The sequence below is a fragment of the Myotis daubentonii genome, chromosome 2 (genome assembly GCF_963259705.1).
Source record: "Myotis daubentonii chromosome 2, mMyoDau2.1, whole genome shotgun sequence".
Lineage (NCBI taxonomy): Eukaryota > Metazoa > Chordata > Mammalia > Chiroptera > Vespertilionidae > Myotis > Myotis daubentonii.
This window is the reverse complement of record NC_081841.1, coordinates 52,761,766-52,781,676: the sequence shown is the minus strand read 5'-3', so window position 1 is coordinate 52,781,676 and position 19,911 is coordinate 52,761,766. Positions and strand designations below refer to the sequence as shown.

General features: G+C 48.3%; 1 protein-coding gene across 1 annotated transcript; it reads left to right on the top strand.

Annotated features, from left to right (window-relative positions):
• The first annotated feature begins 8,355 nt into the window (after positions 1 to 8,355).
• On the top strand, positions 8,356 to 19,026 carry LOC132227652 (keratin, type II cytoskeletal 75). The gene is made up of 9 exons (XM_059682991.1): positions 8,356 to 8,879; positions 9,454 to 9,668; positions 11,058 to 11,118; positions 11,468 to 11,563; positions 12,234 to 12,398; positions 14,308 to 14,433; positions 14,575 to 14,795; positions 16,164 to 16,198; positions 18,328 to 19,026. The coding sequence occupies exons 1-9, from the start codon at positions 8,394 to 8,396 to the stop codon at positions 18,564 to 18,566; spliced, it is 1,644 nt and encodes a 547-aa protein (XP_059538974.1). The 5' UTR covers positions 8,356 to 8,393; the 3' UTR covers positions 18,567 to 19,026.
• Positions 19,027 to 19,911: the final 885 nt, after the last annotated feature.

The window sequence follows — 19,911 nt, the reverse complement described above, 5'->3', positions numbered from 1 at the left end:
ACTTCCCAATGATACAGTCTCAGACTCGGGTTATCTCTCCCCACATGAGAAGTTCCATGAGAGTAGGTTACAGGCCTCCCTCACCACCCTAGAGTGAAGGCCAGCTGAGTACCCAGTTCTGCAGAGCCCAACTCCCTGCCAGCAAGCTTGATACTCAGAGCAGTCACCTATCTCAATCACCTATGAATAGGGCCACCCAGACTAAATAGAGAATGCCTACTTAAATTTGAATTTCACATAAACAATTAAAATAAATTTACATAAGTATGTCCCAAATATTGCATGGAACATACTTATACTAAGCCATTATTTGTTGTTTAGTTGAAATTCGAATTGAACTAGGCATCTTGTATTTTTATTTGCTAAAGCTGGCAACTCTACTTAGGAAGTAGATCTGCCTTTGGACTGGACTACAGACAGGGCACTGCTGCGCTGGATCTCTACTTTAAAGGGGCAGACAATAGGCAAGGACCAAACTTAAGACCCTTTCCTCTAACCATCTCCTCTCTTCTACCCCAGGCCTATCCATGTCTTCCATGTGTTCTACAGTTTCTCAGGATTGACCCGGGGGGTGGGGGGTCAGGGGTGGGGGGGAGACAGCATGACCAGCTGGTTGGCCATCTTAGCTGGAACTTGAGCCATGGACTTTTTAAAGGACATTGTGTTTATTTATTATGTATGTGATCTATTAAAAGTTGTTAACTTGGAAATAAGGGTCAAAGCAAATAAGTCAAAATGTTAATAGTGACTGATTCTGAGGAGTGGGAACTTGGATAATTGTTGTTGTTTTTTTGTTTTGTTTTTTGTTTTTTAAGTTTTTATTTTTTATTTCATTTTTTTAAAGCTGGAAAAGTTTTTTTGTTGTTTGTTTTTTTAAATTTTGTTTTATTGCTTAAAGTATTACAAAGAGTATTACATATGTATCCTTTTTTTTCTCCCCTTGACCTTCACCTGGCCTCCCCTACCCCCCAGTATCTTGTGTCCATTGGTTATGCTTATATGCATGCATACAAGTCCTTCGGTTGATCTCCTTACTACCCCTCCCCCCAACACTCCCCCGCCTTCCCGCTGTAGTTTGACAATCTGTTCGATGTTGCTCTTTTTTGTACTTTTCTCTACATAAAGGTAAACATCCTCATCTTTCCCATTGAAATACCACTTTGGTTACATACTGATTTTCTCTTCTGTCCCATTGGCTTCTGTGTAATCACATCATTGTAGTTACTAGAGCTTTCTATTCCACGTTGGTTTCTTATACAGCAATTCCTACTCATTGTTTGTTTTTCAGTATTTGCTGGCTATTCTTGTGCATTTTGTGTTGTTGTTATTGCTAGTATTAGGTATCCCTAGGTATCTGAAGAGTTTTTGCATTGTGAATTAGAACCCTTTCTTTCCTGTCATATTTTATAGTCACTAAAAGGTGGTGCATGAGAATTGTTGATTTCTGTATCCACTCACCTTGCTGAACTTTATCCCAGTTATAATGATAAGTGACGAGTAAGAGCCAGGATCCAAGGATCGACCTGCCTCCTTTCAGAATCTGTGCTCTTCCCCCGTGGGAGGGAGGTGTGGCCTCACCCAGACTCTGGCTCCATCAGTTCACCTTCTGGCCCTGAGGAGAGGTACAGGTACGAACAAGGAAGGACTGACCTGGCCTTCCCCTAGCACTCCAGCCTTTTCTTGCTTTGCATGCCCTCTGGTGGAGATGCCATTCCCCCAGAAAGAAAAGAGTAGGCACAGGAGTGGGATGCTCACTAAATGGGGCATCTGCTGGATGATGACATCAGTTGATGCCCCATATTCACACACTGAGGGCAAACACCAAGCCATGCTGCCCTTGAGCTTGAGAATTCCAGCCCACACTGGGCGGAAGAGGGATGATGCTTTTGCCCCAGCTGGCACAGTTACTGCTCTCTCCTCCTCCAGCTCTGGACTCGATCCAAGCTTTATTTTGTCTTTTCTCTTTCCGAGAGCCCTTTCTGGTCTCTGAAGCCCTATTTTCCCTACTCTGACTTGTTATTTATTCTTTGGAGTGGTGAGTAGAATGTGATTATCTTTAGCCTGTGTTATCCTTGTCTCAAAAACTGTCTTCCAAACTTCATTATTTGCTCATGTATACCCAATGTCACTCAGAAATCCAGCAAAGTCATTCAGCAATACAGTGTAAGATTACCTGTGGCATAGCTGGGTTCTGGACCTTACAGATAATTTACAGGAAGGTAGGTACATATTAGGTACATGTTGGATTCAACTGAATCATGTGCCTACCCCAGAAAAAAATCCCTCTCTCCTGGCAGAGCCAGAACTACACACACACATGCAAACACACACCATATAAACCAAAAGGCAAGGGAAATGTGTGAAAAGTATGAAAGCATGTGATCAATGGCAGGTCCAACTTCAGAGAGGTTAAGTGGATGTCAGTTCTTTCAAAGGGAAATTTTTAAAGAAATAGGAAAATCATATTTCAAAATCCACAAAATACCATGATGCCTAAACAACCTTATCAAAATAGAAAGTACAGGTTGCCTATCTCAGAGAGACATTAAATGCTCCAAGAAAATAAAACAAACAAATAAAAAATAATTCCATTCATTGCAGAATCACACCCTCTACATCATTCCAGAAAAAAAAATAGAAATGTCACAACTTCTCTGGAGAGAGGGTATCCCTGTTTACAATTAGACCACAGAAGCCCTTTGATACTGAATTGAATTTTTCGTGCCAAAGTTCAAGTGTATTCCCTGGTCACTACAACAACAATGAAGAAACAGGTTGGTCTCCTAACATAATGCCTTTCCCCTTTCCTCACACCTCCTATTTCCCAATTCACTCGTCATTTTCATTAGTCTCTGGGCTCACTCCAGGTTGACAAACTCTTGCCTAATAAACCAGTGCTTGAGGCAAATGAAAAGCACTTTGAAGTATTCCTTTAAAAGGACTGGTGTCTCTCATTGGCCTGATGGGAGCACATCCAGAATTTCCCCTGGGAGGGAGTCACGCAGAGGGTGCTGGGGCATCTCTGTCCATGGGGTCATATAGCACTTTATCCTCTTTCCAGAGAGGGAGTGAGAGCAGTGTTCTGGTCGCTCAGATGTAACCTGCATCACAGACATGGTGCTGGTCTGTTCAGTGGAAACTATTTCATCCCATCAGACTCCAGAAATGTGTCTGATTTTGCACCCGAGGAGCCTTCTGCAAAGTTGCACATCAATTGCATGTTGAGTGCAAACAAAAAGAGCAGCTCATGGAGTCCTCTGCTGAGTCCTTCAAAGAGACAAATTCTTTTGTAATAATGAGTCGTGGGTTGTAATTTTTCATCCCTCTGTGTCTGGACTTTTGATTGTTTACCCCTCTTAAATCGGGCAATTGAGAGGTACGCTTCTCCAGCGACCTTAAGTCAATCTCTCCCAGCTTAATGATTTGTGGTTTCTCAGCACCATTGTCACTTTCACCATCCTCATTATCAGTGTGTGCTCACTCGGTGCCTGCAGGTCAGCTGAGCATCAGACTGCCCAGAATGAGCAAGGGTTCCTAGGCCAAGGCTGGTTGTCCCGCGGGCCCAACCCTCTGGGAGATGGTGGAGAACACGACCCCATGTCCAGAAGCTTATGCCTGTGGAGACACCCAGGTGAATGATGCATCACCAAGATATCTCAGACAGCAACACAGCTTTACAGACAAGGTAGGTGTACGTCCAGCAGATAAACACAATCCCATCGTAAGTGTTCTTGGATGGCTTCGCTCTGTGATTTATCCATGAGAAATGTTAGACCAAGCCAGCTCCCCAGCCTCTCCTCCCATGCTCAGGAGGCTACGTCTTCTTGTGTGTGCCCGAAATGTGACCCTTGGAGCCAACAGGGAGAACAAGACTCATCTGAAGCCCTCAACTTCCATCCTATGATTGATCATGCCACTCCCTTTCAGAAAGAGCTGCAGGGGCACCCCATTTCACCCCCACTTTCCTCTCCAGCAGTGTCCCTAGATGGCAGCCCCTGGGCACCAACCAGAGAGACTTAGTGAAATGCTCCAGCCCTGGGAACAAATGAGGCCATTAGAGTGGTCAGAGGGGAATGGCCAAGATGCACCTGGAATCCTCTTGTCTAAATCCCTTCAGGTGTTTTCTGTGAGGTTACAATGTGAGGCCCTTGAGATGCTACCATTGCACCAATCTTCTCACTATAGGAGAGTCTCCAAGTGTGCTTCCAGGCTATGGGGAGCTTTTCTCCCCGAGCTCTATGATGTGAGGGAAGCTTGGGGTGAATATGGGCATCAGGAAGAATCAGGAGCCCTGCCTCGGCCACCAAATGGCTGTATGTTCTTATCCTTGGTGTCCCCATCTCTAAGGTCTCCTTCAGGTTCTAAAAGACTGACTCTGCACCTTCGCTTTACTTCTTTGTCCTATGCACCCAGTCGACAACATGTTCATGTGTGGATTATTGTTTTGTGCATGTTCCTAAGACACGTGAGTCCATGCTTTGCACGTGCACACCTGTTGGATGTGTCTGAAGGATTTGACCATGGAGGGAAGGGTTTGCTCCATCTTGTTTCTCCTCAACACATGTTTGAATGGAAAAAGCACCCAATTTTGCTGCTAAAATTGACTGAAGGGAACTTGAGGGTTGCCTGCTCACCTGCATGAAGCTCTGCACCCACCTGCCCATCAAATTTGTGCCCAAGTGAAATGCCTGGCTATATGGGTGGTAAAGGGAGAAGATCAGGTGAGGTCTGGCCATGTGCAAGTATATGTCCCAAGTCCTGAATCTTGGTGGTTTCTTGAGGTCAACTGGCACATTTAGTCCCTTTGGGGAACAATATTGCCACTGAATGCAGGAACAAAGGGGTCCATGAGGTGGAGGGTGTGACCCCCATAGAGAGGCTGGGTGCACCTTACAGATTCCAAATATTGAGGAAGTCTGCTGCCCTGACATGAATAGTCAAGGTGAAAAGTGTTTCTGATTGGGAGTCTCAAGTGTCACCACAATGGAACTATCTTCTCTACACTCTAGGAGCTGTAAACTGGGAGACCCCGGTTATGACTGCACCTCCAAATGGCCTCCGCTGCCCTTTCATTGTGAGCTCCGGGGGGGGCGCTTTGTCTGCCTTTTCACGGCTCTGTTGCCTGTGCTTAGAACATCAAACACCTGGCACTTCGTAGTTGCTAATAAACATTTATTAACTGCAGGCAGGACTCCCCAAGATAGTAGGAGAGTGCCGTCTGGGAGGGATCTAGCTTTTGAGGGACTGGGGGAGGGAGGTGGAAGGGGCCTGAGTCGTCAGCCTCCTCTAGGGGTTTACCTAATACCTGCTGTCCTTGTCCAGCCTACCCTCCTCTGGCCCTCCTCTTGGTGCACCCTCCACTCCCTCACCTGGACAGGCATACCTCCACTGACCTCCACAGCCCTAGTTGCCACCTGGCCCAGTCTCCTTGAAATCCACCACAATCAATGGCCTCAGGGTCCCTCTGAGGATGGGAGAGACAACCCTGAGAAGGACGGGCAGGGAACAAGGACATCAAAGAATTTGGCACTCCCAGCCTTGGGCACCAGAGCACATACCATCACTCTTGAATCCACCACTCCCCAAAACCTCAAGGAAACTCCTCCAAGAAAGACCCAATAATACAAAGTTAGAGACTCAGGAGACCTGGAGAACAGACAGGAATGCAAACCTGTGTCAACTGAACTTCTGCCACAATTCTATCTGTGAAACACCCTAAACCTCAGAGGTAAATTCACACCCAGACCACCAGAAAACTAATGCAGGTGGAAAAATACACTGATGTGCAAGCCACACACAGGTGTTCTCAGGGAGCAATGTAAAGGGGTTAGTGCCTGTGCACAGTTTATCTGAGAAAGCTTCTTGGAGGTGAAAATAAAACTGGAGGTTAAAATAAAAACAAAGAAACCTTCCTTGGCAGGAAGAAAAGAAGGTGTTCCTAGTCTCTAAGTTTTGAGGTTTTAAAGGAGGTAGTGACACTGGCTATAAGGTCTAGATGTTCAGGTAGACATTGTCTACCAGGGTAAAGGTGACAATGAAGGTCAAAGGTCACAGAAGAGGGAGTGAGGAAGAAAGGGAAGTAAAAGACCTATCTATTTCCATCTATATTACAGAAGTCAGTGAGTAAGACAATCCAGCTTTGGAAACACCAATCCAGGTGAAAAAATTAGAGAGAGGGGTCAAAGAAGGAAGGAAGTGGGCCACTCCAGACAAGAACTGATGACTGAGAGAAACAAGAATGGAAAGGGATGAGTGGCAGGCTGGGTGGACCTGGTACGGGGGGATTTCAGGAAATGAATGACCCAGGAAGAAAGGCAGATGGAGCCGGCTTCCGCTCAGGAGGCTTGATGGGAGAAAGCTGTGGCAGTTCCCACTCCCATAGGCATGCCCACTAAGGCACTCCCAGACCTTGACCCTTTGTTTCACAGGAAGCTCTGAAGGGTTTAGTCAGCACAGCTCAGAAAACAAGCATCCTTCCTCTGGGAGAAAGATGATCGTGCAAGGAGTACAGAAAACAAAGACAATTATTCTTTCCACCCTAGACGCATGCACCACCCCAGCTAGGACCTGGGAGCACTGGCCACCAGGTGAGAACTCCTGTGCTCCTCTTGGCCTATATCAACAAAAGCTATGATTCATAGGTTCCGGTGGAAACTGAGACTCTTAAACAATCTCTTGATGGAGGAGAGGCCCACCTCCTGGCCTCGGCTCCAAGGAGGAAATAACTCAGACAACAGAGATCCGCACCTCTAAGTGCCAAGCTGCCATTCCAGGTGCCAAGCGTCTGCCAGCCCATCAGTTACCGTGTGCTTTAAGAAGAGCACCTGTGTGGCAAGACCATGGGATCTTGCTCTACTTCTAGCTAGGCAATGTCCATCTTTTTAATTTTCCATTCAAGGATGCAGCTTCCTCATCCACAAAAAGGAGACTAAATCATTTCAGGTCCTCTCTCACTCTGCCACCCTCCAAAACCACTGCAAGGAGCATGAAGTCAGCAAGATGAAAGGGATCTAACAATGTCTCTGTCTGACTCCCCCAGGGTAGAGACAGGAGGATGAGAGGCAGATAAAAGGGGAACAAGGAGCCTTGTAGACTTTTCAGTTTTAGCCAACAGAGGAGAGCGGGAATAGTCAATAAGGAAAAAGGGGAAAAGGAAAAATCCTCTACTTGGTGCAACCACTGGAACTCTTTGAGGAAGGATTAAAGGGGGAGGACCCTGGCTTTCAGTAGGAGGAGTGGCCAATCTGGGAGACTTCTGGAATTAAGCAGCCTCAAACAGCAGGGAGGCAGTGCTTTGCTGTCTACCACCTTTTCATAAATTACCTAGTGGGCTTCACAGTCATCTTCCCAACAGGACCACGAGATTCCTATAAAAGAAAAAGAACATGTATTGTGTTTCTTTCGAACTCGCCATAGAATGGACTGGCACTTCATTTATACTCGCTTGATAGTGTCAGGAGAGAAGACTGAACATTTACTCACATGGTCAAGGCATTGCAAAAGTTGTTTTCACACATGAATACTCATCAGAAACCCGTCTTTAGAGACATCCAGACTGAGGCTCAGAGACATTTGTGATTGGCCAAAGGTCTCACAACGAGTACAGGGCAGACCTGGGATTCAACCCTGTCTGTCTACTCTCATGGCTTCTCTCCAGGGCAGACAGAGGGCCTGGTCTTTGGTCACGTTGCATTGGAATAGACAGGACATACATGCACGTGCACATTCGTGCTCCAGAATTTCCTGTGACCTGAACAATAGAGATGGAAGCTTGAGAGTAAAATAAAGGGGCAATCAAAACTCAGTGGATTCCTGAGAAAGATGAGGTTAGAGCAGGATTTTCAAGATCTGGAGAGACAGCTTGGTGGGAGGCGGGACACTGGGCAATAATAGCTGAGAAAATGCTCAGGGGTGGGAAGCACAGCTAAGGGATAAGAAGGAACAGGAAACAATAAATCGCAGTCACTTGTAATGACACAAGATGTTTGGACAGGAGAGAGTCGGTCCCAGGCCTAAGAAAGCGGTTTAGAAATGAGGCAGTGTTTTTTGAGTCCATTATCAGATGCATGATTAGGACATGACTGAAAGCAATTAATGTGCTTCTTATTCACTTGCTGATCAAGTTGCGACTGGAAAGGATTTTGCACATGGGGGAGGAGTGCCAGGGAACCAACCAGTGGCTCCTACACCATTTCCAGAGGGGAGCTGAGTGTGAGCTCAGGGCTGGAAATGCCTAAGAGATGCCATCAGAGGCCTTGATCAGCACTGCCCCGCCCCTCCCAGAGGCCCATAAAAGCCATGGGGCCTGGGGCTCCCCAGATACCCTGTCTTCTCTATCCCCCTTCATACACATCTGCGCCAGGAGCTCCTCTTGCCCCCCTTTCTCAGCAGCCATGTCCAGGCAGTCCACCATCACTTTTCAGACCGGCAGCCGCAGGGGCTTCAGCACCACCTCAGCCTCCGGGCGCCCTCGCTTCAGCTCAGCCTCTCTGGCCCGCACCACAGGGGGCAGTGGAGGGCTGGGAAGAATCAGTGGTCCAGGGGCCAGCTTTGGAAGCCGCAGCCTCTACAACCTAGGGGGGGCCAAGCGGGTCTCCATCAGTGGGAGTGGCAACAACTTCAGAAGTGGCTTTGGTGGTAGGGCAAGCAGTGGGTTTGGGGTCAGCAGTGGCTTTGGCTATGGGGGTGGAGTGGGCGGGGGCTATGGGAGTTCTGGCTTCCCTGTCTGCCCCCCTGGAGGCATCCAAGAAGTCACCGTCAACCACAGTCTCCTGACTCCCCTCAACCTGCAAATCGACCCCACCATCCAGCGAGTGCGGAAAGAGGAGCGCGAGCAGATCAAGACCCTCAACAACAAGTTTGCCTCCTTCATCGACAAGGTGAGCCAGGAGCTGCTTCTGCTCCATTGGGTTGGGCTGGCAGGACCTCTTGGAGTGGCCCCTGGATCAGAGGAGAAGCAGCAACGCAACAACCTCCCTGCTAAGCACATCTGATTAGCAGGTGCCTTCCAGTGGGGTGAGATATTTACAAGTGGGACCAGCTTGCTCCCAGGGACCTTGTGAAAATTTCTCTGTATCCTGCTTGGGAGCCATGTGGGCTGGTTCAGTCAACACCAGGAAAGTTAAGTTGTTCTTTGCAGGAGGAGTTTCCACTAAGCCAACTAACCTAACCCAGAGCAGGCTTTGTCGAGACTGTCAACCCAAGAATAGAGGCTCCCCATAGAGGCCTCCAAGCCCCACTATGCTAGTTCTATGGAAGCCCCTGAGCACTGTGGGGTAGCTTCAAGGGCTTTCTCATCTTGACTTGGAGTTGTCAATTAAATAGTTGGTGTATGGGTGTCTTGTGAGAGGTATACTTTTCTTCTTTCCCTCATTAATTGGAGTATCTGGCTCCAACTAATTTCTCAAGTCTCCCCAGTTTCTCAGGATTTCATTCTCTTCTTTCCCACTCTAGGTGCGCTTCCTGGAGCAGCAGAACAAGGTCCTGGAAACCAAGTGGAGCCTCCTGCAAGAGCAGGGCACTAAGACAGTGAGGCAGAACCTGGAGCCCTTCTTTGATGCCTACCTCAATGACCTCCGCCGGCAGCTGGACAGCGTCACCAGTGAGAGGGGCAGGCTGGACGCTGAGCTAAGGAACATGCAGGACGTCGTAGAAGATTTCAAAGTCAGGTAGGTGGGAGATGGGCTTCTGGTCACACGCAGTCATCTCTGGGTGCAAAAGAGCAAATGCTAGTATCAGCTGGGAGGTTTGGAACTTGCAGTCACTATCCCATAAGATGAAGACAGCATGGTGGGAGGTGGCAGAGGTACCCCCATCCCATGTATCACTATTTATAAGAAGCCTATTCTTCCCTGTCTACACAACTACAAAGGGGTATCTATATCACCTAACAGAATATTGTTACTCTGGAAAGCATAATATTATTTCAAGGTGAGCATGTGATTTAACTCCACTGGGCACGGGCTCTATTATTAAGATGGCTTGCATTTCCCAGGATGCACACTAGAGTAAAATGAAGTAATCTGGTCCACCTCGGGCAGCGGTTCTCAACCTGTGGGTCGCGACCCCTTTGGTGGTCGAATGACCCTTTCACAGGGCTCGCCTAAGACCACCCTGCATATCAGATATTTACATTACGATTCATAACAGTAGGAACATTACAGTTATGAAGTAGCAACGAAAATAATTTTATGATTGGGTCACAACATGAGGAACTGTATGTATTTAAAGGGCCAGAAAGTTGAGAACCACTGTCCTCAGAAGGCTAAATTTGACTGGCAATCACCCAGGCCACAGTTGGTGAGGTATCCAGGGGGAAGGGGTAGTCCTCACTGACCCTTTAGCTGCCTTACCCTTGGTTTCTGAGTTAGAGCTACACTTCTTGCTAAAAGCATACTGCTCAAACAGCTGCCCTGAGGCTCAGTGAAAATATACCCAAATGTACCAGGAACGCTGTCCTGAACAAAGTTTACAGCAGGCGCTTGGGGCAGCAAAAAATTTTTCTTAATATATTTTTATTGATTTCAGAGAGGACAGGAGAGGGAGAGAGAGATAGAAACATCAATGATGAGAGAGAATCACTGATTGGCTGACTCCTGCACACCCCACACTGAGGATCAAGTCCACAACCCAGGCATGTGCCCTGACCGGGAATCAAACTGTAACCTCTTCGTTCATAGGTTGATGCTCAACCACTGAGCCATGCCAGCCTGGCAGAGGCAACAAAATTTTTAAATTTCGAATTGTACATCTCTAAGAAGATAGAGTTGCATAAATACATATTTCTATTTCTGTAAGTTCCATGCTCACCTTCTAGTCTTAGAAAAGAAAGAAGAATGGGGGGGGGGGCAGGTAACCTTCTAGCAGAAGAAATTATTCTCCTTTTATAGGAGAAGTAGAGGTTAAGTAAATCACCCAAAGTCATGCACAGGCGAGCAGAAGAGCTGGAGGGGATTTGAGGTCTCTTAACTCTTGTTGCACCAGCACCCTCCTCCTCAGCCTGGGAAGAACTCCATCAAAGCCTTGCTCAATAACACACCCCCTTCCTCTACTCACAGGTATGAGGACGAAATTAACAAGCGCACTGCTGCTGAGAATGAGTTTGTGGCCCTGAAGAAGGTGGGTGGAAATGTCTTTCAAAGGAGAAGATTCAAAATTGAATCTTGGAGTGTGGGGCGACCCAACCCTTGGGCCACTCAAGAAATGTCACATGACCTGGAGAATATTTGGAGAGTTCAAACCTGCCAAAATGCCTCCTCTGTATTTATGCCCCACTGCCCCTGCTTAGGGTTTTGTTAGCCCAGGGAACTCAAACCTCTAGTTCTCGCCCCACCGCCACCCCCCAACCCCAGATGCAGAGTTTGCTAAAATCCAACCTAGAAGGGCCAGCGAGAAGTCTGCTCAGCTTCTCTGGGACTTGCTGCTTGTGGCGGGGGTCTCAGAGGAGCAACCTGTGCTGCTGTTCCAGGATGTGGATGCTGCCTACATGAACAAGGTGGAGCTGGAGGCCAAGGTCAGCTGTCTGACCGACGAGATCAACTTCTTACGGATGCTCTATGAGGAAGTAAGAGCCTGCAAATGTGTCCATCCCCCCTAGGTCTGGCCCCTGGAAAGAAAGGGATGCCTCAGAGAGCATCATACCCATAGTGGCCCCACCCGCCATTGTGCCCCAGGTGCTCCAAACTAGGGTTTGGAAGGTCGGGGGACCCAGGAGAACTGCTTGAAATCTTGCCACACTAAAGCCTACTCCAGCTGTGAGGCTTATGCCCCCGCCCCATAGCATATTGAGGAAAGAGTACTGATTCTTGAATCCCAGGTTACTGGGTAGCATTCCCAAGGGATCAAGACTTACATTTCCATTCCCGCTCCCAGAAAAGTTCAGAAAGGCAAGCTGTGCCTCAGCTCCCTGGACAACTTCTTGACCTCTGGGGACACTTCATTCTGGGCACTGTACTTGGAAAGCAGAGACCTGGGCCCGTGGGAGGGAGAGAGAAGCAGGGAGGGATAAAAACACACTGTGCAGGGGGCAGAGGTCCCTAAAAATCATCTGATCCTAAAGAAACCCTCTGTTGTCAAGGAACCCGGTAAATGCTGGGAGTGCCCAGGGAAGAGCAGAAGACTCCCTGCCAGGAATGCCAAAGGAGGGCTTCCTGACCTTGATAGGTGGTCAACTGCATGATTTCAAGATCCCTTCTTTTTATGCCTTGATGACCCTGAGTTTACTGACCCTGCAGGAGCTGTCCCAGATGCAGACCCAGGTCAGCGACACCTCCGTGGTCCTGTCCATGGACAACAACCGCAGCCTAGACCTGGACAGCATCATCGCTGAGGTCAAGGCCCAGTACGAAGACATTGCCAACCGCAGCCGGGCTGAGGCTGAGTCTTGGTACCAGACCAAGGTGAGTGTGGGCACCTCTGTGATAGGGGTCAGGACTAGTGTTTTCTGAAGCCCCAAATCATCATTTAACTTATTAGCCACAAGCTTCCAGAAACATGTGAGCATTTCCATCTCTTTCAACTTGGCAGAAGCATCTCTGATCCTATGAAAACTTGGCTTAAAATGTGTATGGAAACCCACTCATGCACACTATTATGGGGTCAGGCGATGCTAGGCGCTCAGGACAGCCACCACCCCCACATCACTTATGATCTGGTTAAGGGTTGGGTGAGACTCTAAAACATCCCAGAAACAGTCATAAAGCTGTTTCTAAATGGCTTACTTATTCGGAACTTGTTTATAGAGATCCTACAATATGCCAAGGAGATTACAGAGTTGTAAATTAATAAACTGCAAACAGAACCCAAGATCTGGGAGACCATGAACTGAATAGACAATCTTGGAGGGAAAAGACAACATTAACAAAAAGCTTCCAAGAAGAGGTGCATTTTCAATCCACTTTGGAAGCAGCAAGGTACAAAAGAGTGCTGAGCAAGGTGTTCAGGGCTGAGCAAGCAGTTCTGTGGGGCTGGAAGGCAGAAATTAGCACTTTGCTAAGCAGGAGAATTTGTATCTGGAAGAGAGAGGTTGGGACAACCAGAGAGAGCTACTGTCCAGAAGTGCAGATGGCAAGAAGGCCTGGCTTTGGAGGTTATAGTAAGCAGGATAGTCCAGTGGAGGAGATGAGCGCCCTGACAAATTCAGACGCTTTTCAGGGGGCAGCTGCTCACCTACAGGCTGCCTCCTATCCCTTGCCCTGCTCTGTGCACTCATACCTTAGTCCCTACCCCTGCAAGGTGGTGGGAAGGAAGAGGTAATCAGCTGACAGGGGTGCACAGTGCAAAGGCAGCCCTTTGATGGTGAGTGGAGGTGAAATGCACTTAACCCCCAAGTGGAGTGGTTGAAATTTACAGCAATTTCTTTTGTTGGTGATGCTGTTGTTCCCTTTAACTGTGTGTATCCAAAATCAGGAGCTGAGCTATTCAGCATTTTCAAAATCCAACAGATAATTGCTCAGGCAGGGACCCTTCTTTCATTGGAAAAGGTGTGGGTTTCACTCCAGTCCACTCAACATGGGGTGCATTTATTTCTCCTAAATGAGTATGTCCTGGATGCGCACCTAGATGAGATGGGGAGCTACCTGAGATGGAGATTCTGTTACAAAGTCTTCAGAACTGGGTCCTCTACAGCCTCGGCTCCACCCAACACCATTTCCTTGCAATGACATCCCATTTCCCCAGCAGCGGTGTCTGGAGGGCTACCAAAATTCATGATCACAATCAGTCTGGATCACAATCAGTCTGGATGTATGTTCTGTGACCATGAGCTCCCCAAGGACAGTGACCAAGTCTCTCTCATTCCCAGAGCTCACCATGCCTCTTCGGGCCCCAGGGTCCTCACATAGGCTGTTTCCGGTCTGGAGTGGTCTCTCCCCAGCCAGTCGCTTAGCTCCCTCCCTCCCATCCTTCTGAGCACAGCTCAAGCATCTCCATCCCTGGAAAGACTGCCCTGATAGCTTCTCTCACTTCCATAGCTGGGTCAGACTCCTTTATTACACTCTGGTAAGACTTTGTTAAGTTCCTAAGAGGCACTTTTCTCAGTTTGGAACTATATATTCAATAATATGCTGCTTTGATTAATGTCTATCTCCCCCAGTAAACTGTAAACAGGGGGTCTATGTTCTTCACGATATTCCCAAAGCCTAGTACATGCCCATCAAGTAGATGTGCTCAAGAAATACCACCTGAATAAATGTGTGAATGATCAGTGAATGGATGGGCCTGCTGTGGTGCTGATGGCCAGGCTGTGCATACAGGGAGTCCTAGCCCTGGCATTTGACCAGATGACTGACTCTGCTCTGGTTCCTTCAGTATGAGGAGCTGCAGGTCACAGCAGGCAGACACGGCGATGATCTTCGAAATACCAAACAAGAGATCTCTGAGATGAACCGGATGATCCAGAGACTGAGAACCGAGATTGACAACGTGAAGAAGCAGGTAAAGTTTAGGCAGGGCCAAGAATTCCCTGCATACTCATTCCTCCTGGGTCATTCTGCCATGTGCATAGGATTCCAATCAAGAAGCACCACGTGTCCAGGGGCTACCAGGAAGGCTCTCAGCTTCTTCCTTTCCTCACAGTGCTCCAGCCTGCAAACAGCCATCGCTGACGCAGAACAGCGCGGAGAACTGGCCCTCAAGGATGCACGAGCCAAGCTGGTGGACCTGGAGGAAGCCCTGCAGAAGGCCAAGCAGGACATGGCTCGGCTGCTGCGCGAGTACCAGGAGCTGATGAATGTCAAGCTGGCCCTGGACGTGGAGATCGCCACCTACCGCAAGCTGCTGGAGGGCGAGGAGTGCAGGTGAGGGCAGAGGCAGTAACTCCATCCCAGCTGCCTGGCTATTCCTAGGGCCTCAGGTTGCTGCAGCCCTCTCCTCACCTGGAAAGGAGAGCAAAATGCAGGTGGGATTGAATTATGACAAAGAATACAGGTGCAATTTTTTTCATGTTAGTGAGTCGTTATCAAATTCCCATGTTTGAGGTACAACTACCTATAGCACCCCATCGAAATCTAGGACCTGATCAGGTCTAAGTCATCAAGTTCTATCAAAGGAGAAATCTGGTTACGTGGCAGGGCTGGATGTGTGGTATGAAAGGCTCTAGACTGAGAATAAATTTGTCCTAGGAGTAGGCTAACTAATAGGCTATGCAACCTTAGCAAAGTCAGTATCCCCTCTCTGACCCTCAGTTTCTTCAAAGATAGAGTAGAGAGCAGGTCACATGACCTGGCTCAGTGGAAGCTTTGTGCTCTGCCAATTACCAGCTGTGTGACCCAGAGCAAATTACTTAACTTCTCCATTCCTCAGTGTCCTCACCTGTACAATGGGGATAAGCATAGTTCCTAGCTCATATGTTTTGAAGAGTGTTAATACAGGGGCTATACATGAAGCTCTTAAAATAATGCAGGGTATACAAAAAGTGTACATTAAATAATCGTTATCATTCAATTTAGTGGCCAAAGTTATAGGCTTGGGAGTCAAATGAATCTGGCTTCAAATTGTGATGCTGGACAAATTAATTAACCTCTCTGAGCTTGAATTTCTCCATCTGTAAAACTGAGATAATAACACCTACTTAATGGAGTTGTTGAGAGAATTAAGTGGCAGAATGTAGGTAACAGGTACCCAATAATTGTTCGCTCTTTTAATGTTCTAAGTGTGTATTTATAAATGAATGCCAGTTCTGTCCTCAAGATGCTAAAACAAAATTACTCTATTTGCTACTACGATAATAGACTGATTATTGCAAGTGTTATGTTTATGACTCAGGCTCCTCTCCACACCTATAATAACCTTAGCACTGCCCAGTGCACGACAATGGTCCATTGTTCAGAGAGAATTCTTCTTGTTCTATGACAAGTCCTGCCTTTTCAATGACACCAGTGTATGATGGCTTTAATTTTCATAAGGTGCCTACTTAGTCTAAACCAAAAATGGGCTTCTGGGATTACAGGTTTTACTCTTATGAACCTCAAACTCCACATTATTTCATTCATTAAATTATTACTTTTTGATATTACTAGTATTTAAATAATTTCAACCTCCACTATTTCTGCAATAAAAATAAAGGGTTTGTAATGCATTTAAAACAATAACAAAAATGTCATTTTAAATACCCACAAACTTCTGGACACAATAGTAACCTCTTTCTCCCCCCTCCTTCCAATCAGGCTGAGTGGAGAGGGTGTTTCTCCGGTTAACATCTGTGAGTATGACATTCTTTGCATCATTTGGAGTGTTTGTGATTGGGGGATGGAGAGGTGGTGGGCGCGCATGAGGCATTGGAGAGGATCCCACCAAAAGGGTTCATTTTGAGAAGGTTTGACATTCTGAATTTGTTAAAAAGAGAGCCATCTTAGGAGAGAGTCTTCCATGTCACAATACTGACCTCTTTGTAAGTGTGTGAGTGCCACAAAGTGGCACTGGGAGGTTTGCTGAACTCCTTCTGCATAGAAGACCATAGGCCACACCTCCCCTCTCCCAGGACTTCACACTGTTCTCCATGGGGCTGCAAGTCTGGCTCAGAGATGAGTGTCCAATGCAGACAGACTTTATGAAAACTCTTGCCTTTGGAGGGAGCCTTCAGGCTGAGCACAAGGGCATTGTTATTCAGACAGCCTCTTCCCGGAACGATTTGGGAAGAAGCCCTTCTGCTTGTCTCGACTCGTGGATTATAACCACAGAGAGTAACCAGGAGTTTTCAGGGCAGTGAGAGCACCATACACATAGCAGGGGGTGCAGCGGCCGAGGAATGAGAAGCTTTCGCAAGCTGGCACGACCCCCAGCAGAAGTGTCACTCAGAGCTCAGTGCTGGCACCTTGAGGCCAACAGAAATGACTTCTACAACATACACTCTGCAAGTGAGTTTTGTTTCTCTAGGTGAGATTCACAAAAGCAATTGGTTATATTAGCCAATGGTTCTAGAAGGCAGAGCTCTCACCCACCCAGGTGTCCATCCTTGATGTCTTTGTCCACGGTTCTCAACCTGTGGGTCGCGAACAATGAAAATACATCCTGCATATCAGATATTTACATTACGATTCATAACAGTAGCAAAATTACAGTTATGAAGTAGCAACGAAAAGAATTTTATGGTTGGGGGTCACCACAACATGAGGAACTGTATCAAAGGGTCGCGGCATTAGGGAGATTGAGAACCTCTGGGTCTCCAGAGATCCTCAAAGCTAATTTGGGGAGTGGACGGCACCACCTCTAAAGTTTCCATTCTCTTGAAAGCACCTGAAAGTCTGTGTTGGTTTCTGAGGGCTGCCACAACAAAGTGCACAAACTGGGCAGCTTAAAACAACAGATGTTTATTGTCTCGCCGTCTGCAGGCTAGAAATCCCAAACCGAGGTGCCAGCGGGACCGTGCCCCCTCTGAAACCTATAGGGCAGAATGCCCCCTTGCCTCTTCTAGCTTCTGGGGGTTGCTGCCAATCCTTGGCTCACCACTCCAATCTCTGTCTTTGTGGTCAAATGGCCATGTCCTTGTGTGTCTGTCTTCACATTAGGATACCTTCCCTCTTCTTATAAGGACACTGGTCATACTGGGTTAGAGCCCACCCTAATGATTTTCCTCTTCACTTGGTTATATCTGCAAATATTCCAAATAAGGTCCCATTCTCAGGTACTGGGGGTGATGACTTCAACATATTTTTTGAAGGGCACAATTCATCCCATAACAGAATCTATTTATTTCAACTTTTCTTCTCAAGAACCCAAAGTAGAAGACTAGATGTTTAAGGTGGTGGTGCTGGTTATAAAAGTTAGGAAAAGAACAGGTTGGGACGAGAATAGTTGGCTGGCCAGTGGGTTGGCTGTCACTTGGTCTATCAAGAATATTCCAGCCACCCCCCCCCCTCTGGGATTCTGAGCACAGAGGCTGGGGGACACCAAGGAAAGCACATGTGTGCCTCCCTATGAGCTTCCAGAAGGCAGGGAGACACCAGAGCCGAGTCCGCAGGGGGAGATGGGACAGCGCAGCAGGGAGGAGTGGGCAGGATCAAAAGGGAAGGCAGGTGGACTGGAACAGCTTCCCAGAGGAGAGAAGTCTCCATTAAGTTCTGGAAGGAAGAGAGAGGCATGGAGTAGTGGCGGGGAGGCAGAAAGCCATTCCAGACTGGGAGGATGCGGAACTGCTGCACAGAGAGGACCCAGCTGAGGCACAGCACAGTGATCCCACTACACGGGCGGGAAAATTAGGAGGCTAACAGCTGCCTGAGGAGGACTACCCTGCCCCCCCCCGCCCGCAGGAACTTCAGGGCACAAGCCCTGACACCCCCAGTGTCTTCTCTCCTGCCTTTGAATCTGACCACATCTCCTCTCTTCCCACAGCTGTGGTCACCTCCACTGTTTCCAGTGGCTACGGCAGTGGCAGCGGCATTGGAGGTGGAGGCCTGGGTCACGGTGGGGGCAGTGGCTATTCCTTCACCACCAGTGGTGGGCACAGCTTGGGCATGGGGCTGGGAGGCTCCGGCTTCAGTGCCAGTAGCAGCCGGGGCCTTGGGGGCAATGGTTCCAGTGTCAAGTTTGTCTCCACCACATCCTCCAGCCGAAAGAGCTATAAACACTAAGTGCAGCCACCCACTCGCTCACCCCGGTCCTGAAACCAGGTTTACCCACTGACCTGGCCTGTGTGCACACGCCCTTGGACACCTGGGTCCTTCTCCTTCTTCTCCCCATCACAAGGCCCACCTGTGCTGCTAGGAAGCCTGGCATCCTGATAAACCCCAGTCTCCAACCTGAGCCAGCCTCTGCCCTCCTGACAGTCCCCCAGACAGCCCCTGGAGCCCTCTCTGTGCCAGAGCACAGACTTTCAAGATTCACATTCGGCTTGTCTTGTAGAGACTCCCCTTCACCTCCTCCTCCCTCCCTCCTTCAAGATGCAGAAATGCGGAGTCTGTGTCTCCCAGACCATCTTCATGCCAGGTTGTCAGGCCCCCTGTCTCACGGTGCTTATAAGCTGCCTGCTGGGAGTGAGGGCTCCCTCTCTCCCCTCTCTGGAATGTGTCAATTAAATGTACGTGTAATGTGTTTGGTGTCCAGCCCTCTGTTTGGAATGGTGACGGAACAATTCTCCTCGTCCTCTTCCTCCTCCCAGCACAAGGCCTCACACAAGGAGTACCCAGAGCACATCAGACTTTCCTTCCCCACTTCTCCCCAGAGCTCAGAAGGCTGGACTGGGGGGATATGGGAATGACAGGAGGGCAGACTCCGCACCCAAGCTTCTGCCCACTTCCTCCTACCCCTCGTTGGGATGTCTTCTTTGAAAAGCCCCAGCCCCTGGGCAGAAGCTCCGCCCAGCTTCCCCGCTATGTATGTCATGCAGGGTGATGCCATCCCTCCCAAAGCCAGACTGTTTCTCCAAAACACTGACGTAGGGTGGGGGGCCCAGCCCTCTGCCAGCAAAGGGACCATTGTTCCCTGACAGCTTCAAACTTGCAGACCTGAGCAGAGAAATCACAGGGGAGGAGCGGAGTTAAAAGCCAGCCCCGGGGCAGCACCTTCACTTAGCACAGGAGACATTTAGGCCCATAATTGCAGCAATGAGACATCCGGAAGCACCCACATTCCTGAGTTTACAGTCTCCTGGACCCCTCTCATCAGGGAAAATTGGGAAGGATTGAAAAGGAAAGGATGGCAAGAAGGAGAGAAATGGCACTGAGAACAATTGTTAAACATCCCTGGTGGAGGGGGAGGATCAAGTTAAGAGCTGGAACAAGAGGAGTAGAGGGGGCAGGAGTTTGCTTCTCTGTAACAAGCCACCTCTTTCTGTCGCTATGAGGTGCAGTCAGGCCACTGGACCCCCACATTGGCTCAGCAGTCACTGGCTATCTGAGGTCTGCCAAGTCTCTTAACTACTCCATGCCTCAATTGTTTCATGTGCAAAACAAGAACAGTAATAGCCACCACGTGGTG